Here is a 19,568-nt window from a genome sequence, read left to right as displayed (position 1 = left end):
TGCAAAACACGGACTAATTTGTCAGTTACTCCTGAGATAAATGGTATTTTCATTGTTTTAATAATCTGATCGCTTTCAGCAGTGTTGCTTTGCGATCGTGATTTGGCATTTAGTGCTCTTTAATTTGAGCATTATTGTAGCCATTCTGTCTTAGTGCTTCTTTAACACGTTTAATCTCTCTCACTAGACTTTCACCATCTGACACTGTTTTAGCCTGATGTATGAACGTCTTGATAAGAGAGGATATCTGAGCTGGGTGATGATGCGAATCTGCATTCAGATAGGCATCAGTGTGCGTTTGCTTTCTGTAAACGATGTGTGTTATTTTACCATTTAGGCCATGCCCAAGTAAAATATCCAGGAACGGGAGTGTGTTATTCATGTCCATTTCCATAGTGAACTGAATGGCCGGGTTTTGTGCATTGAGATGATTTAGAAAATCGTTAAGTGTATCTTTACCATGTGGCCAGACAACCAAAGTGTCATCCACATATATAAACCAAAAGGATGGTTTTAATGTGCTCGAGGCAAGTGCTCTGGTTTCAAAGTTTTCCATGTACAAATTTGCTATAGCAGAAGATAAAGGAGAGCCCATTGCTGCTCCCTCCCTTTGTTTAAAGAATTCGCCTCTCCATAAGAAGTAAGTGTTATTTAAACATTGGTCAGCGAGTTTCGGAATATCTTTTGGTAAACCTGTATTCTTTACCAGTGTATCAAGTAATTTAAGCGACTCGCTCACTGGAACCTTAGTGAATAGCGAAATCACATCAAAACTCACAAAAATATCATTAGGGTTAAGTTTAATATCTTTGATCACATTCACAAGATGTGTAATGCGAGCAAGGACAGGGTGGGCGCGGCCTCTGCGCCACTCACGCGGGCCGGAGTATTAGGGGAGGTGGAGCCTGGTCGTTGGGGTGAGTGGGGGCGGAGTCAGGGTCACGTGAGGAGGAGGAGGAGTCAGGGTCACGTGAGGAGGAGGATATAGGGAGAGAACCGGAAGGGGATCGGGAGTGGAGAGAGAGTAGAGATAGAAGGAGCCATGCAGGGTGCTGGCGGAGGGGTGGCACGAATTGCCACGCGGTCGGAGTCACGGCACCGTCGGCCAGCGGTGTACGTGGAGCAGCAGGGTGGCTGCAGAGTGTGCGGGAGCACACGTGGCAGCAGGGTGGCTGCAGAGTGCGCGGGGCAGCAGGGTGGCTGCAGAGTGTGCAGGGCACACGGGCAGCGGTGTGGCTGCAGAGAGTGAGCGGAGGACTCGAACGGCGTGCGGAGGGCACGCGACGGAAGAGGTGCGGGTCTGACCGGGGACATTGCGGGGTGCGAGACAAGAACCCAATAAAGGACAGACGGAGACCAACATCGCCTAAGAGTCCTTTATTACAGATGTTCTGAATTTCTTATGAATGAAGATGTCCTACCGATGTAGGGCTGTATTTGTTTAGTTACATATTTTGCTAATTTATATGTGGCAGAGCCAATTGTACTGACTATGGGTCGTAATGGGATGCCGATTTTATGGATCTTTGGTAGCCCATACAGTCTAGGTGGTTTTGAAGCCCTTGGCTTAATTAGGAATTGCTCATTTTTTGGGGGATTAATGAATTTGCAATGATTGCAGTAGTCTTACGTTCCAAAGTATTAGTTGGATCTCGTTTAATTTTAATATAGGTACTTTCCTCTAATAAATCTAAAATTTTATCATAATGTGCTCGTGACATCACTACAGTAGTGCGGCCCTTATCAGCTGCTAGGATTTGAATATATTTAGACGAAGCTCTCTTAAGGCTTTTGCTATATTGGACAGACAGGGCGTAACATTAGTGTAAGACTAAAAGAACACCAGAGAAATATTAAACTATCGCAAACACAACTGTCGGCATTGGCAGAACATGCTTGCCAACAGGGACACTCAATTGATTTTGACAACGTTGAAGTGTTGTGTAAAACTAGTTACTACTGGCAAAGACTAATTAGAGAATCCATTGAAATTGAGAGAAACAGAAATAACTTTAATCGCTCAGAAAGCTACAGGCTTAGTGCAGCCTGGAAGCGTATTATCAAATAAGATACATTACAATTCCTTATAGGGAAACAAACACTAACTGATTACTAATGTAGCATAATCACAATAAAACACATTCCAACTGATTACTAATCTACAACTCGCATCGTAACTACTGCCTGATTACTAATCTAGTATATAATTACAATAACCCCCCTCAAATCGTTGCACCTGATGAGTTAATTAGTTAATGAGCCGTCACCCTGCTGCTGCTCTATATAAGAACGGGAGACAGAGCAGAACCTCATGTTTTTTTTTTTGTTGCGGTTGCACCCGATTCAAGAGCTGAATGGCTCACAGGGCTATACCTAATAAATGAACTTGAACTTGAACTCACCATTCTGGCGAATTGCCCGATGATGCTGGATGCAATTACCAGTGAAACGTCGTACTCAAATTGTAAATGTTGTGGTTTCACGCTTCAACACACCGGTGGGCTAAAGCAGTGAACTATTTGTCCTTTGTCAACGTGACACTTTTTTACTGATTGGCCGTGTCAGGTGGTGGAGGGTTACGACACATTTATAAATAACGCGATCTAAACCCATAAACGTTGATTATGAATAATATTGGTCACGAAAGCCTACGTGTTAAACAGATGTAAATAGCTCTAAATATTCCGAATGTCTTATTAATTATCATAGGCCAACGTGTTCCATCATCTTGGGAGTTGCATTGGCAAAAGCCCAATCACCCCAGGAATGGAGACTTGACCTCGGAATACTAAGAAGAAGACGGTGATCAGAATATCTCAAGGACCTCATTGGTGTATAGAAGTGGATCAATTCCTGTAAGTAATGTGGCGCTAACGCATACCGTAAAACTGTCAAAAGCCAACAGCAAGGTGATTTCCTGCTCGAATGAGCATGAAGGCATTAGTCCTCCCCTCCTGTTTACAGCCCTGAGCAAGTGTTGGTAATGTCTTCTCTGTCGGGGGCGCGTCTCTGTATAGAGCAATCACTCTTCACTTCTCCACACAGTGGGGCTTATTTTAGGGATGATGGGCCAAGTCAACCCCCAGTATTTAAACTCGCAACCTTCCTGTTGCGAGCCGCTCGCTCGAGTGCCACTAAGCCATTAGTTTCACGTTGTGTTTCTGTGCACACTGTGTTAGTAAGCCATTAGTTTCACGTTGTGTATCAGTGCGCACTGTGTTAGTAAGCCATTGGTTTTTCTGTGCATTTAGTGTTAGTAAGGCATTGGTTTCACGTTGTGTTTCTGTGCACACTGTGTTACTAAGCCACAAGTTTCACATTGTGTTTCTGTGCGCACTGTGTTATTAAGCCATTGGTTTCACTGTGTATTTAGTGTTAGTAAGGCATTGGTTTCACGTTGTGTATCAGTGTGCACTGTGTTAGTAAACCATTGGTTTCCCTGTGTATTGAGTGTTAGTAAGGCATTGGGTTCACGTTGTGTATCACTGTGAGTGTTAGTAGGCCACATTTCATGGAGTGTCTCGGTGTGTTAGGTGTTTATAAAGAGGAGCGGTGGTGGAGCGGTTAACGCTCTGCGCTACGAAGTCGGCAATCGGAGTTCAATTCCCGCTCACTTCCAACACCAGTAACGATTGTCTGAAACGGTCCTGGGTTTCACCTAGGTCGACTAGGCCTCGAATGAGTATCTGGTGCGTTGTGTAAACATCGCCACTGGGGAGCCAAAGGCGGCCAAGCGCGGTGTTGGCCACCCACCCCTCGTATGCCGTACCGGCCTTAATAGGTGCTCGCTAACAGCACTTGCCACAAAAATCTGTTACAGGCTATAAGGGTGATCTTTGTCTTTGGTGTTTATAATACATTTGTATCAAATTGTGTATTAGTGTGTTTAGTGTTAGTAAATCATGTGTTTCATGTGCAGTCGTGTGTTTTTTTGTATTAGTAAGCCATTGGTTACATGTTATGCACTACTATGTTTCGTGTAAAGCATTGGTTTCATCTTGTGTAACGGTGTGTTTTTTGTTTTTAAGGTCTTTGTTTCACGGTGTATACGAGTGTGCTTAGTGTTAGCAGGGCATCCATTTCACATTGTGTATCAGTGGGTTTTGTTGCCCCAACGTGGCACTGATTGATATTCCCCCATGTACATTCTAAATTTATCCTGCACGGCATCCATGCCGCAGCCCGCACACCCCAGTGGGTTGAGAACCGCTGAACTACGGTGTGGCGCAGGGGAAGTGACTTACATGACCCATCCATGTCCAGGATGGCCTGCTTAGCCTATAATCACACACCATTCACACATCACTGCGTGAGACTCCACAACAGCAGAGAATGAGAAGCAGTGAACAGATTACGATAAATTCACGATCTGAGTGCTCCCTTGGGAACAAAGCATTGTAGTGTAAGGTGCAGACGGCAAGGAATGGATGTCTGCGTGTGTACAGTATGTGTAGGTGGCTTGAATGCGTGTGTGTGTAGAGTATGATCATCTGAACCAGTCCTGGGCCTCCCCTAGGTTGACTCAGCCTCAATTGAGTGCCTGGTGTGATGTGTGAACATCGTCACTTGGCAGACAAAGGCAGCCGGACGTGATGCTGGTCACTCACCTCTCGTGTGCCATGCCATCCTTTTTTTACTTTACCAGGCAAAGCCCACTGAGCTGTGTAGCTCGTTTTCAGAAGCGACCTGGCCACAAATGATAGCTCAACGAAGTGGCTTATAATCATGTGGAAATGTATAGCAGCCAAATACTCTAAATGCATGTTTCTAAATGTGGAGGTTAAAACCGGAGGACCCAGAAAAAAATCGACTACGGGGAGAACATGCAAACTCCAAATATACAGGCGTCAAGGCGTCAAGGTCAGGATCAAACCCACAACCTCCTGTATACCACGCGAGGTAGGTGCTCACTAGCAAGCACTTGCCCCAACAGTCTGCGAAGGCTACAGGGGGATCTTTGTGTGTGGATTTGGCACGTGACTGTGTCCCACCTTGAGGGGGATGTCGCTCGGGTAGTTCTCCAGAATGAGCCTCTTCAACTCGTGGACCCACAGGCGCTTCTCTTCCACAGAGTGTGCCTGTAACAGGGGGAAGGCAGACAGTGCCACGTGGGGGTTCGGAGATCAGGTGGAGGCACAATGTCCTTGTGTGAATGTGAAGCTTGCAACACAAGTACATCTCGGAGGAGCCATGCAAGGCAGCCTTCTCAACACAGCAGGAATGGTTACAGCAAATTCAAGAAAGCCGCAATTCTCAAGACACAACACGTAACATCGATTCAACATGCTTCTCCATTATTTCGAATTCAAATATTTCACCTGGAAAGTCCCTCGAGATGGAATGTCTCATTTACAAGGGTGTACCAGGTGCCGATTGACGCACACGCAGAAAACGCATCATGACACCGCGCATACACACACACACGTTGAATATACGATCTCTACAGTTTGCATTTGTACAATAAATACTGCACCCAGTCATATACACAGATAAACACGGAAACGATTCAATGGTGCACACCCCTGGTTCATTTAGAATGCACTCTGACTGTAACTGTGGCAAATGTTGACGAGTGAACTTAATTTTTCGATTTAAAGCTTTCGTGACTGCAGGGATTCATCTTCTTGCTTGCGTTGTGGCCGAAACGTCGTGAGAATTATTTTATTATGTTTTATTTTTATTATTTTATTACTTCCCTTCTACGTGACTTTACCGAAAGAACCAAGAAGAGTGAATTTAAATGAGAGATTTAAATCAGTTGAGACTGGTGGCATCATTTGCATGTCTAAATGGATATTTTATGGCTTTATTTTATCATCTCTTGATGTGCATTCCAGCTGCATGAGAGCCCGTGTGTGTGTGTGGCACGTGAGAGTCCGTGTGTGTGGCACGTGAGAGCCCGTGTGTGTGGCACGTGAGAGCCCGTGTGTGTGTGTGGCACGTGAGAGCCCGTGTGTGTGTGTGGCACGTGAGAGCCCGTGTGTGTGTGTGGCACGTGAGAGCCCGTGCGTGTGTGTGGCACGTGAGAGCCCGTGCGTGTGTGTGGCACGTGAGAGCCCGTGTGTGTGGCACGTGAGAGCCCATGTGTGTGGCACGTGAGAGCCCGTGTGTGTGTGTGGCACGTGAGAGCCCGTGTGTGTGTGTGGCACGTGAGAGTCCGTGTGTGTGTGTGGCACGTGAGAGCCCGTGTGTGTGTGTGGCACGTGAGAGCCCGTGTGTGTGGCACGTGAGAGCCCGTGTGTGTGGCACGTGAGAACCCGTGTGTGTGTGTGGCACGTGAGAGCCCGTGTGTGTGGCACGTGAGAGTCCGTGTATTGCAGACCTGCAGAGTGTGCCGAATCTTGGGATTCTTAAAGTGGCCGACGGTGAAGCTGAGTGGCTCCTTGGGTAGGTTCTCCACCAGCATCAGGTTAGCGCACTGCCACACGCAGGGACATGGGCCCATGAACACACACGAGCACACACACACACGAGCACACACAAACACAATGGCACACACTAGTACACAAAGACAAAGTACCCCCGTATAGCCTTCACAGACTATTTGGGCAAGTGCTGCTAACGAGCACCAATGAAGGCCGGCACGACACACGAAGGGGTGGGTGGCCAGCACCACGCCCGGCCTCCTTTGTCTTCGGAGTGGTGGTGTTTACACACCGCACCGGGTACTAATTTGAGATTGATTCGACCTAGGGAAGGTCCAGGAGCACTGGCGGAGCCAGTAGGGGGGGGGGGGGTTGGGGTGGCACGTGCTCCCCCCAATGATCCGATCGAAATCCCTAATTTCGATCGGATTATTTGGGTTTATTAGTAATAAATCTGCATTTCGCGACCCCCACTGCCACTGTGTAGCATATTATTACGTGCCAGGGACTCTATGAGATGATAGGACAATAATCTGAGTCCATAATTGGCAATAAGTAACGGCAAAGCAGTTATAAGTAACTCACATAATTGTGCGTAGTTGCGTATACAGTACACGACTTCCCTGAAGGCATTCACCTTCAGTGAGCGCGATGCCGATCACACAACGCGGTTCGAATTCGGCCCTCCATCGATGGCTGCGCCATCGCCGCACACGCGTCAAATAAAAAGCAAAGGACAAGTCCTTACTTACTAACAACTCCTATCATTTTTCATTTCTAGAGGGGTTGCCCCCCCTACCTGAAATCCTGGCTAGGCCATTGTCCAGGAGCGGTTCAGATAATCATCACTGGTGTTCGTGGCCATGAGAAGGAATCATACTCGGGTCGCCGGCTTCATAGCACAAAGCGCCATCCGCTGTACCACCGCTCCCCACACTACAAGACACTTTGCTTACCCTCAATCTACAAGACACACTCGTGCACAAACACCCACACAGGTGGAGTCACCTGCCATCTCTTGACCGTGTAGGTGCGCATACCCTGTCTTGTCAAGTATGATCATCTTTCAGGAAAAGATGGAAAGTTGCTGTTTGTCCTATGACCACTGTTCTAACATCTCAAATTTGTTCCCTGTAACAAAACACGGCACAATTAGCTTCTTCAACGGCGGAGCTGCCGTGGCGTTCATGTGGGAGGCGCAGGGCTCACGAGGATGTGGCCCTTGCAGACATAGATGTGGTCACGCCGGCGGGCGAAGAGCAGGATGTTGGTGAAGAGAAAGAATGTGCGCTGGTTGCGAGCGCGCGCCACGCGGAACACGCCCTCCAGAACCAGCTCCCCGTAGCGCCCCAGCTCTGGCCCGTGCCAGCTACTCAGCAAGCGCTCGATCTCCTGCACAGGGCACGCATACACGGGCGCACACGTACACTGTTCTTACCAAAAACTTGGAATTCCATTGGTCATTGCTGCAAAAGTGTCCTCGGTTAATCGTCCACATTTGGGATGGTGACCCGGCCCAGTGGTAGCGCGGTCGACGCTAATTGCAGAGGTTTGCGGCTCGAAAAGAGCAGGCCATCGTGTGCTGGCGCCATGATCCAAATTTGCCATGTTAAAAAAAAAGCCGGCAAATGACTCAATTGAAATTGCACGTCACAACTATAGCAACATCGCTTCTTCTGTGAAACTACTGCAGAATGTGTATGCGAAACACAGCCGTGCCGTTCATTGTGATAGCCTTAAGCTATAATAACGACAGCACGAATACCAAATGTGCTAAATTGTTATTATGATTATATTATCTAAATCAGAGGTTGTTCACCTTTTTGGTGTGGTGCCTCCAAATCCAGACTGCTGGTTAAGTTATTGCTTGCAAATAACTCCATCCTGGTCTCTTGAGTCCTCACTGGGTCTAATAAACCTGAAAGAGGATCTCACGAATACATAAAACCTCTCCATGTCCTTCCCCCATTATGGTCAGCGTGGTGGGACGCGCCCCTGCGGTGGCACACGTCCGTGCGGTGGCACGCGCACGTGCTCGTGTAACAGCGCGCTTACCTGCACACGGGAGGCCTGCTCGTGCCTCCGCTTGACTTCGTTGATGTGCTGTGCCACCCCAGTCATGGTATCCAGGGCTTCCTGGATAGGCGCTCGTTCCCAGGTGCCGTCCTCGCAGTGCCTGGAGACCTCCTGCACAGACCGCGGCGTCCCGTGAGCTACTGCCACAGACGCCGGGGCCCTCTCCACTGCACAACCTCCCTGCTTCACACCCAGCACTCTATTTACATGATGGGGATGCCATCACAACAGGAGAGCGCATGCAGGCCGTGAACTTCACTCGACAATTTCTCCACCCATGTTGAGGATTCTGTCAACCAGGCTGTGATCTCATCCGTACGGTGTTCAATCACCACACTGCATGTCACAACAACACACTCACCTACTCACTCACCACACTGCAGGTCACAACAACACACTCACCCACTCACCACACTGCAGGTCACAACAACACACTCACCTACTCACTCACGCACCACACTGCAGGTCACAACAACACACTCACCCCCTCACCACACTGCAGGTCACAACAACTTACTCACCTACTCACTCACGCACCACACTGCAGGTCACAACAACACACTCACCTACTCACGCACCACACTGCAGGTCACAACAACACACTCACCCACTCACTCACTCGAGAAACTGCAGGTTACAACAAGACACTCACCCACCAACTCACCACACTGCAGGTCACAAAACGACACTCACCTACTCACTCACCACACTGCAGGTCACACCAACACACTCACCCACTCACTCACCACACTGCAGGTCACAACAACACACTCACCTACTCACTCACGCACCACACTGCAGGTCACAACAACACACTCACCTACGCACCACACTGCAGGTCACAACAACACACTCACCTATGCACCACACTGCAGGTCACAACAACACACTCACCTACTCACTCACCACACTGCAGGTCACAACAAGACACTCACCTACTCACTCACCACACTGCAGGTCACAACAACACACTCACCTACTCACTCACGCACCACACTGCAGGTCACAACAACACACTCACCTACTCACTCACCACACTGCAGGTCACAACAAGACACTCACCTACTCACTCACCACACTGCAGGTCACAACAACACACTCACCTACTCACCACATTGCAGGTCACAACACTTCTCTCTCAGCCTCTTCCCTCGTATTTCTCCACTTTCAAATTCCTTTCCATCGTCTCTTTTCCCAAACTCTCATCGATTACAACTTTGACGGTTCTGTGTGTTGCTGTCCGCTTGGCATTTTGGGACTTTAAGCCCGTTCCCAGCAACTGTATAAAAAAATTACCATCACCAACGCTGTTAAATGACTGAAAAAAGAATCAACGTTCCTTCACCATACAGGCCTCACTTGGACCAGAGCCAAGGTTTCCAGCAGTAAATCATGTCGGGCCTCAGGGCCTGTTCTCAGCAACTGTACTTGTTGTAATAGATAAGAGCATAGTACGTTTCTTGAATTGAGCGAGGTCATTAATAATTCAATTGTTTGGGAAAAGAGACGATGTGAAGCAATTTCAAAGTGGAGCACTGCGAGGGAGAAAGAGGAAAGAGTCGCGTTGCGACCGGCATTCGTAAGCAAGTCTTTGGCGAGCATATTGTTGTGACCTGCGGTGCGGTGAGATGAAGTGGTTAGCCGTGCGGACCGAGTCTCAACGTGGAAGGAGGAATCAACCAGCGAATTTCACAGTTGAGTCTCTGGGGGGAGGGGGGTATTTGTGTTGGTGTGGTGTGCGCTGGCGAGGGCTGGCGTGGCATCGTAGCGTACGTGCAGCAGTAGGTGGTACTTGAGGATGCGCTGCACGGGCTTGAGCAAGTAGGACCCGAGGGGCAGGGAGTGGCACAACGCTGCCTGGCGTGACGCCAGCACAGCCCCCAGCTCCGGGCTGCGCATGCACTCTGCCAGCACTCGCACGGCGCTGCATCAGAAAGGCGGACGTGTGAGCGCACAGACGCACACACACATACGGCCACCGCGGCTCGCCAGTGACGGCGCACCGGCTCGCATTCCTCACTGTCGGCACTGTTGTGCACCGGCGCCGCATGGCGGAGTGAATGGGGGCGCCGGAGTGCGGTGCTGCAGAGGCAGTGGGGGGGGGGAGCGCTGTCGTGAACGCACACTTGGCTTCCGTGATGAGACGTTGAGTGATGAGGATCCATCATGTTTTTTGGGTTAGATCGCGTAAATATAAATGTCTTGTTAAACCCGCCACCCCCTGACACAGCCACCACCCGACACATCCACCATCCGACACATTTATATTTATGCGATCTAACAACAACAAAAACCTATATTATGGATGATATTGGTCGCGAAAGCCTACGTGTTAAACTGATGATGATGACGACGATTTGGAATTTGTAACGTGCACAGTTTTTGTTCACTCTCAGACAGAGAGAATGATTCAGAGGCGCGGGGAACACAGACAAGTGGGAAGGTAGCCAGAATCGGCACCAACAATTGCCCACGTTCCGTGGTCCTATATTGCGGTGTTTGACCCACGCCAATGAATGTTGAAACTGGTCCACAGTTTGCTTGTGGCCAATGTGGAGGGACAGATGTGGAAAGGAGGCAAATTGTCCGACTATTTATTTTGTTGGTGATATTCTCCACGCCGACGCTGATGGTTGTTTGTCTTGGCTTTTCATCTGGGTTCAGAACTCTTTGAGAGAACACAATTGCATGGAATTGCATGGACCACACCTACGGTGCTGCACAGAGGCACTGCCCTGGTACAGCGATTGGCTCCAGTGCTGAAGTATCAATCCTGGAGCTTGCGCTTTCACAATGAGGGTTAATTTTGTTTAGGTTTCGAGTTGATTTTGTTAATGAAGACAGAACTCCTGAGACCCGGAGATTCTCATTTTCACGAGTGCAGCGATGCATCAATTTAAAATGATATTGATTGTTACTGAATGTCAAGCTCAACCATGTGTGCATCGGGTGACCACTCACTTGGGGTAGTTCATGCAGTACTCGGTGTAGATTTGGAAAGCTTCGCTCTGCACGGGGACACAGGAGGAAACCGACATCATGTGGCCAGCAACAACAGTACGATCAATGTTGCAATAGATCAGAGGTAACACACGTTTTCTGAATTGAGCAAAGTTATTGTCATGAATGCTTGGGAAAAGAGACGACGGGAGGGAATTCCAAAAGTGGAGCAATGAGAGGTTTGAAGCAGAAAGGAAGGTGAGGTGACCTGCGGTGTGGTGGCAGAGACGATGCAGTCGGTCTGCTAGAACTTGTACTCAACATGGGAGGAGGAATCAACGAGTGACGTTCACGGGATCAGCAACCATGGCGATAGCGACAGAAGAGTGAGGAGGGGGCAACTGACTGCCGGTGAGCGAGTAACCGGAGTGAATCGGCGAGTGGCGAATCCATCGCTCAACACGACTGCTGCTCTACGTTGATACTCAACAAAGTGTAGTTATCGCCAAAACGACATAAAAATGCGGCTGGATCACATGGCGACATCGAGAGAGGCGAGCCCGAGTTGCTGTCACAGCACGCTACACAAAGAGATGCCGAGGGTGGAATCTGTTGGCATCTCAACGTTTGTTACAGATTCAGAAGCCTCCAAGCGGAAAAAAAACCAGTTTGACCATTTTACCGCCACTGCGTCTCACGTGAAAACTTCAAAGTGCAGGCGTGCACTGATTTCTTTCTGGCTCGTAGGGGTGAATCTACTGTGCCGAGTACAGAGGTGGTGGGGGGGCGGCAGCGAGGTAGAGGGTGGGGTTCCGGGGGTGGCAGTGGGGACACTCACCTTGCTGATAAAGCACCTGGCAGCAGCCACAGGGTCAAGGCCGCACACCTCCAGGTCCTGCAGTAAATCCCTGTAAGGAAATACAAAGTTCCAGAATAATTTTCAATAAAGGTCTGACTAAGTGTTTGCAGTCGGGGATGACGATTCCCATGTGCTGTTTCCCAAGTAATAAGGCCACACATTCAGCTACTGAGTTTATGGCTTAGCCAAGGCCAAGAGCTTTGTAGATGCAATGTGGTGATTGGGGTTTGTGGTGTCCACGTGCATGCATGCCATTATTGGGCTTTGCGGCTTCCTGCTGTTTTATGAGCACACCGTGGCATTGTTACGACCGCTGGGAATTGGCCAGGAGGCCCGTGCCGATTCGTCCGTGTCAAAACGTTGATAGCGGCTGGCAATGAGAAGGTTGCGAGTTCAAATCCTGGTTGGCTGTTGACACAGCCAAACATCCCTCCAGCGTCAATAAAATGTGCACCAATTTGTGGGGAAGTCAATGGTGGATAGACTCTGCCGCGCCCTAAGAATGTGCAATTTCCACCACTGGCTCAGGGCTGTAACAGGCGATGATGACACCTCCAAGATGTGCACTTGAGCAAAATATCTTTTGACTTTGATGGGGGACCAAATGAGACAGCACAACCGAGACACAACAAATCAGGCAGACAATACAAACTCGGCAGCATAAACCACACAGACATATTTGATTCTTGATTCGTATCACGAGCCCAGATCTTGGCAATCCATCCATTTGCAGGCAGGGTGAATCACTGCGTGCCTATAAACCAGCTATTCTGGTCACTCGCACTGTGATCCACACCTACGTGGATCCATCTCCTCCACATGCATCATGTACTCTGCCTTCACCAGGTATGACAGGATTCACATGGCCCAGGTGTACTTTGAAGTGTGGCGCTTCACAGTTCTTCCCACAGACAGGTTTTAACGTATGGTTCTATGGTGTGTGGCTTAGTTGCGCATAGAGGCACAGTAGTTACACTTGCGCCTCACAGCCTGAAGGGTCCGAGTTCAATTCCCAACTCGGGTGCCTTTCTGTGTGGCGTCTGTACGTTCTCCCCCTGTTCTGCATGGGTTTCGTCCGGTTTCCCTCCACAGCTACAACATATGTACAAAATGTAAGTCGTTTTGGACAAATCATCTCAAGTCTGAGATATTAGCTGCAAATTTCTCAATTGGTATCACACTTACAGCAGCAACATCGCCCCATCCTGCAAAAACGTCACAGGACCCTCCTAACACAGAGCCTTGAACCTCATGCGTAGGAGTAATGAAGAATGAACATGTTTGACACGTAACCCATTGTGGATGTTTTGATTAGGCTACGTTTGTGTTCATGGTTTTTTTCCAGCTGCCTGACGTCAATTTGTTTTAAATCTGATCGCATTCATGACATTTCTCTCCATTGCTTCCACTTGCCTCGTCTCGGTCGATTTCCCTTCTAGAAATTATATCAAATTTCTCGTACATTTAAATAGTTGAAGTGTAATATCACCTTCTCTACTTAGCCCAATTCACATTTTTACTAATTTACTACAGATGTTACATTTGTGACATTTTTTTTTACAAATTGCAAACTTAAATTGACTCCATGTCACCCAGGGCGCCCTTGCAGAAAAGGCAATGCCGCCTCAGTCGGTTCACATTTCATCTCCTGGTTCAATAAAGGAAACTGACTCGATGAGATGTGCAGAAGAGAGAGGACTGCTGATGAGACGCTGAATGACAACCAGAGTATGCTTGTGTTTAACTAATTCTGCTGAAAAAATTCACTCCCAGAAGGCTGTGTGGGCGATGAGATGAGTTAAACAAATACTTGTACCGTGTACGTGGAGGTACAGATGTGCAAAGCAGTCGAATTGTCTACTTGCTTATTTAGTCGACGATATTCTGCACTTCGACACCGATTAATATTTTGTGTTCCTGTTTTCATGTGTTCATTTCCATCTGCGCATTCACCCTGCTCGCCAGAGTTCACGGGTGGCAGCTGAGAGGCTCAGCTGCCATTCCCAATTTATCACGGCGCCCAAAATAGTGAACTCCTCCGCACGCCTGAGGAGGGTGGCCATCCAGCAGCCCAGGGGCTCACACCAGAGCAAGCCCACGTATTACTGGGCCCTACGACATCGCAAACACGCCAGGCTGGTCAAGCAGCAGCCCCGAAGCAGAATGGAAACGCGCGAAGCTTGGTTTTCGGGCCCTGAGGGTAAAGTGGAGCGTGCCGCTTTGCGTCCCACCCACCCCCACCTCCCCTGTGTCGAGCAGGAGACAGCCGTCTCTCCCACAGCAGGAGCCTCCCCTGTACCAACAGCCTTCAGCGCTATATCCTCCATCCCCGCAGACTTTCATCACTATCACCCCATCCCTTTTATCACGACGCCACTCCACCACTCCATCCGTCTATTCCCCTTTATCACCCTATCACTCCACCACGTCATCCATGCAGGTACTCCCCCTATCCCAGCTGCCGAGACACTGAGCTTCAGGGTGGATATTTATAAGTTTCTTCCACTTCCCAGACAAACGGACGTGCCGCCAGCCTCCACTCGTCCCTCTCTAATTGAATCTCACTCACACAGTGCCTGCCACGCTTAGTCGGAGTGCAGTCTACATGAACCGGGGGTGTACACCATCGAATCGTTCCCATATTGATCTGTGTGTGACTGGATGCCGGATTCACTGTACAAATGCAAACTGTAGAAGATGTATGTTCAACGTGTGTGTGTATATAGATACGCGGTGTGTTTGGGGAGTGGTAGTTTAGCGGTTAGTGCACTGAACTACGAAGCCGGCTACCCGAGTTTGATTCTCGATCACGGCCAACACCAGTGACAATTATCTGAACCGGTGCTGGGCTTCCCCTAGGTCGACGCAACCTAAAATGAGTGCCTGATGCGGTGTGTAAACATTGCCACTTGGGAGACAAAGGCGGCGGGGTGTGGTGCTGGCCACCCACACCTTCGTATGCCGTGTCGAGCTTCATAGGTGCTTGCTAACAGCACTTGCCCCAATAGTCTGTTAAAGGCTATTGTGCCTTAATCGACACCCGGAGTCCTCTTGTAAATGAGACGTGCCATCCCGAGGGATTTTCCAGGTGAAATATTTTAATGAATAATCAAATAAATATAAACCGTGCTCAGCCACCAGTAACGAGAATCGCAGTGACATGTTCATTCTTGCGTCAACACTTTTAATATTCAGAACCATATAATAGGTAGGGTACCTGTGGTATTGGCGCTGTCATTCTTCAAGCGCAGGGCAATTGTCACGAGGGGAGGAAGGCGCCGCTCTGTTTCGCTGGCACAGGCTGCGTTCGCTTGACAGTGGCGAGCAATGTTGCTGTCGTGTGATCTCAATTGAGTAATCGCGGTGACATTTTTTCGAAATTGGCAAATATAGACTGCGATGCCAACAGCACCCAGTGGCCTTCTCATTTCGAACGACACCACGTGGTCTTTAACGTCCACTGTGAAGCAGGTGGTGCGTGGTATTTCACGGTGATTGCACACCGCACTATAAACCAGGGCCGCCTGCCGGATCCGAACCGTGAACCCCCGCATACAAGCGGCGACCGCGGGCCGCGTCACCGCCCCAATCAGTAACTACTCGATGGTAGTTACCCAATAACTACACACACTGCATAGTTACTGTGCAGCTGCTGTTGAATAATACAGGTTTTTTTGGTTACATCGCGTAAATATAAATGTGTTGTTAAACCTGCCACCACCCGACACAGCCAATTAGAAGGTTTGTCACTGAAACAAAACATGCCAATTAGTTACTAGTTCAGCACTAACCAGTTGTGTGTTGGAGTAAACCCACAACATTTAAAATTCAAGTATGACATTTCGCTGGTAATTACAACTAGCCTCATCAGGCAACAGCCAGAATACTTCTACCTTTCGCCTATGCATAATATTTTGGTCGCGAAAGCCTACGTGATCATCTGCTTTTGGATAATTACATGTTTGCGAGCCAGTGGAAATGAACACACCACACGAAGGGATGCTTGTCAGTGGGGCATAATACGTTTTAACGGAAACTATTTTGATTTTATTTTTGTTTTTGAGTCAGACAGTTACTGAGCACAGGCCCAAACGGCCAGTAACAAGGAGCACTGTCATCATTGATCCAAAAGATAACCGTTGACACGCTTCTTAAATGTAGCAATGTCATTATAAGAGCTTGGCATGGAAACAAAGGATGGGAGGGAAGGCCAATGTGAAGCAGTGGCCAGGGAATGGAAGTGTTGTGACCTGCAGTGTGGCGAGTGGGTGATTGAGTGAGTGGGTGGGTGAGCAAGTGAGTGTGTTGTGATCTACAGTATGGGGGGGGGGGTAACAGTATTGATTAGACAACACAGTCGGTCTGGTAGACCAAGTCCTCATCATTGGTGTGGCAAGATCCCGCAGGATGTTGAGCAGATGGATGGACAGTGTGTGTCACGTGCGCACCTGTTGAGCGAGTAGATGCTGCGAACGTTGCCAAAGAGAGTTCCGAGGTCCTGAGAGGAGAGGGGCAGCCCAGGTGTGGCCTCCATGCAGCCAAGATAATCCTGCGCCCGCACCAAAAGCACACCACCACATACTCGGCATGTCACCACCTCGTCCTCATGATCCCACGCCGACCAACACATCATCCTCCCCACCCACACAGCACCTCATCGCCACCACCACATCTTCAACAACTCTCTCTCCACCTCTTCACGTCACTGTGACTCTACCTCGTGCAAAACTTCCTCAGTCGAGAAGAGGGGGATAGAGAATGCATCGTGGAGATGTGTTGATAGAAACAAGGTCAAAAGAGGGAGGGTGGGAGGGGAGGGTAAACATTTTAGGGCCATGTGTTGCTCAGTTTGTAGATTACTCCAAGCCAATTGTTTCTGGAAGAACCGTGTGGCTAATGGCCAGACTGCCATGTGTTTTCTATGGCTGTGTGTTAAACTAGGACCCGATGTCTAAAAGAGAGGGTGCTTGCCTAAAACACCTGGCAGTTCACCAGCGTTGGTTCAAGCAAGCTCGACCCTGCTGACGAGACACTGGCTATAAAAACGGGTCCAGAGTTGGTGCTGAACCAGCGCTGATGAAATTGTGCACTCCCTTTTGGCCATGTGGCTGATAGGATGGGTAAAAAAGAATGTGTATTTTGTGTGGAGGGACAGATGTGTGAAGGAGGCGGATTGTCTGCTCAGTTACATCGCCTCTCGGCATTGTTATTCAACCACGAATTGGACAGAAGCTATGGGACCTTTTTGAAAGTATCCCTTTCTGGCAATGACACCCAAAGCTGTGTCTGCTTTGCTAGGTAAGGCTGCGTGGTGGGAGCAGGCTGAGCAGGATTCCTCCTCACATGAGAAGCCTCATGGCTCCCAAAAATGACAATGTGACCACTATTGTTGAGCTTTCTCCTGCCCGGTCCAGTTATTTTTGCTCAAGTAGTTGCAACGTAGCATGGTGTTACCCACTCCAGGTCAAAGATCAAGATGTCATCATGGTCAAAGTCGTTGAGGCCACCACCACCACTCCTCCTCGCGACCAATACTTTTTATCACATCCCACAGCTGCTGCACAGTAGGCACGCAACATGCACGATCTGCCCGAACACTCTCCCACCGACTGCTCTTAGGTCGTCGCTTGGTCGCCGGAGCCCGTGGAGACCACGCTGATGCCGGTGTTGACGATTGGCCCTCCTCCACCATCCTGCAAGACGTGTCCTACCCAGTGCAGCCATTTTTTGCTGAATCATGCCAACCCCTACATGCGACCAGCCCACATGAGCCAGATGACGTATCGCTGGAAACCTTGGCCCTGACCCAAGTGAGGCCCGTATGGTGAAGTAACGTTTGATTTTTTTTTGCAGTCATTAGACTGCATTGATTTTGTTTTAACACAGTTGCTGAGAAACGGTCTTAAAGTCCCAAAATGCCAAGCGGCCAGCAACAAACAGCACCATTAAAGTTGTAAGAGTTAACACTTTTCTTGAATTGAGAAAGGTTATGAAGGCTTAGGCTAAGAGACGATGGGGGGGAGGGAGGGGATTGTGCAGCCATCTTGGGTCTCTCTCCGTCAGCATGTGCCGGTGGCGACCGCTGCTCACCTGCACGATGCTGCTCAGGTCTCTCACGTAGGCCCGCTCAGTCTGCAGCATCTCGAGCAGGACGCGCTCCAGCGAGGACAAGGAGCAGCCATCGGCAGCCAGTGTCATCCTCACGCGTGTGCCCTCCTTCCCCGGACGCCCCATCTCCTGGCTGCCGCTGCTGCCGCTGCTGCCGCTGCTGCTTCGGCGCGTGTCCTCCTCCTCCAGCTCCAAGATGTTGCTCTCCCTCACCTGGAGCACGGCCTCCTGCAGCTGCCCATTTCGGCCGGCGCGCTGCCCCGCCGGTGCCGTGACCCCGTCCTCTTGCGGTTCCGGCGGGCAGCGTCCCCCCGCCGCGGTTGTGGTCAGCGCCTCCATCTTTCCCAGCTCCGGCTCCCGATCGCTGAAGGCATCGCGCTCACTGCAGGAGCACCCCGAGTCTCCCGGCGCCAGCGAGGAGGACGGGGAGGATGCCAGCACGAGGCTGCTCCCGAACGAGAGGTGGCTGTCTCGGGATGACGACGAGGAGCCAGTAGAGCCGAGGCTGACAGGACGCTTAGGTCCCAGGCCCCCGTCTGCCTGAGACCCCCCTACCGCTTCTGCTGCACTTTGCGCTTTGGTGAGCATTCCTGGCCACGTTGGCTTTACAGGAGAAGCTTCTGTCCCACGGTGCCCAGGAGGTGGAACGTGGACAGAAAGGTGAGAGCAACTGTTAATCCGCAGATCTCAAAGTGACAACATTGCTTCGTGAGGCTGTGGGAGACCGGAGTCGGATTATTTATCACCAAGCTCCTCTGGGGCCAGAACATGGGGATCTTGAGGCCCTAGTGATATTAGCCACATTTTTGTATTGGCCGACTTAAAAAAATACAACAAGAGTGTGGTGTGTAATACACATTAACAAACTGTGTGAATTAAACCTTCTCCTTTACCATAGTTCTTTGGAAATATTGAACTCGATTTCCCCAAACCTCTTCATCATAGAAATGTCAATCTTCACCAATTGAGAACTTGTCCTGAGAAGAGGTGAAAAGAAAACAATGATCAATAATCGCCAGATCCACATCCTCACAACCCAAGGCACTGCCGACCCTCTCACCGCATCGCGCCCTGTGCGAATAATTGGCTTGATTTGGCATCTCTCTCACTGGACACGGTCATTTCTGGAATCACTTGGTATCTCAACTTCATCTAAAGTCAATGCCGAGCGCAGCAGAGTTGCAGTGGAAAATGGTTGAACTGACTTTGATGTAAACCCT

General features: G+C 49.5%; 1 protein-coding gene across 5 annotated transcripts in view; it reads right to left on the bottom strand.

Moving 5' to 3' along the window:
- Nucleotides 1-19,568, bottom strand: part of LOC133341502 (uncharacterized) — a 36,417-nt gene that overhangs the window by 9,373 nt on the left and 7,476 nt on the right. For 2 of the 5 annotated variants that reach the window (XM_061550196.1, XM_061550197.1), the window contains 11 exons: nucleotides 19,242-19,325; nucleotides 18,331-18,968; nucleotides 16,689-16,789; nucleotides 12,220-12,289; nucleotides 11,403-11,449; nucleotides 10,215-10,365; nucleotides 8,421-8,552; nucleotides 7,575-7,757; nucleotides 6,323-6,418; nucleotides 4,992-5,078; nucleotides 4,245-4,278 (listed from right to left, as the gene is read on the bottom strand). In XM_061550196.1, coding sequence (XP_061406180.1) covers nucleotides 4,245-4,278; nucleotides 4,992-5,078; nucleotides 6,323-6,418; nucleotides 7,575-7,757; nucleotides 8,421-8,552; nucleotides 10,215-10,365; nucleotides 11,403-11,449; nucleotides 12,220-12,289; nucleotides 16,689-16,789; nucleotides 18,331-18,936 — 1,507 coding nt within the window. In that variant the 5' untranslated portion in view covers nucleotides 18,937-18,968; nucleotides 19,242-19,325. Of the gene's footprint in view, nucleotides 1-4,244; nucleotides 4,279-4,991; nucleotides 5,079-6,322; nucleotides 6,419-7,574; nucleotides 7,758-8,420; nucleotides 8,553-10,214; nucleotides 10,366-11,402; nucleotides 11,450-11,649; nucleotides 12,028-12,219; nucleotides 12,290-16,688; nucleotides 16,790-18,330; nucleotides 19,326-19,568 lie in introns of those variants that run through there. The other 3 variants (XM_061550195.1, XM_061550194.1, XM_061550199.1) reach the window with 2 other exon arrangements.

Source organism: Lethenteron reissneri, chromosome 11 (genome assembly GCF_015708825.2).
Source record: "Lethenteron reissneri isolate LAM-NWPU_2019-01 chromosome 11, ASM1570882v1, whole genome shotgun sequence".
In the NCBI taxonomy this organism is placed as follows: Eukaryota; Metazoa; Chordata; class Hyperoartia; order Petromyzontiformes; family Petromyzontidae; genus Lethenteron; species Lethenteron reissneri.
This window is presented reverse-complemented; position numbering and strand designations above follow the sequence as displayed.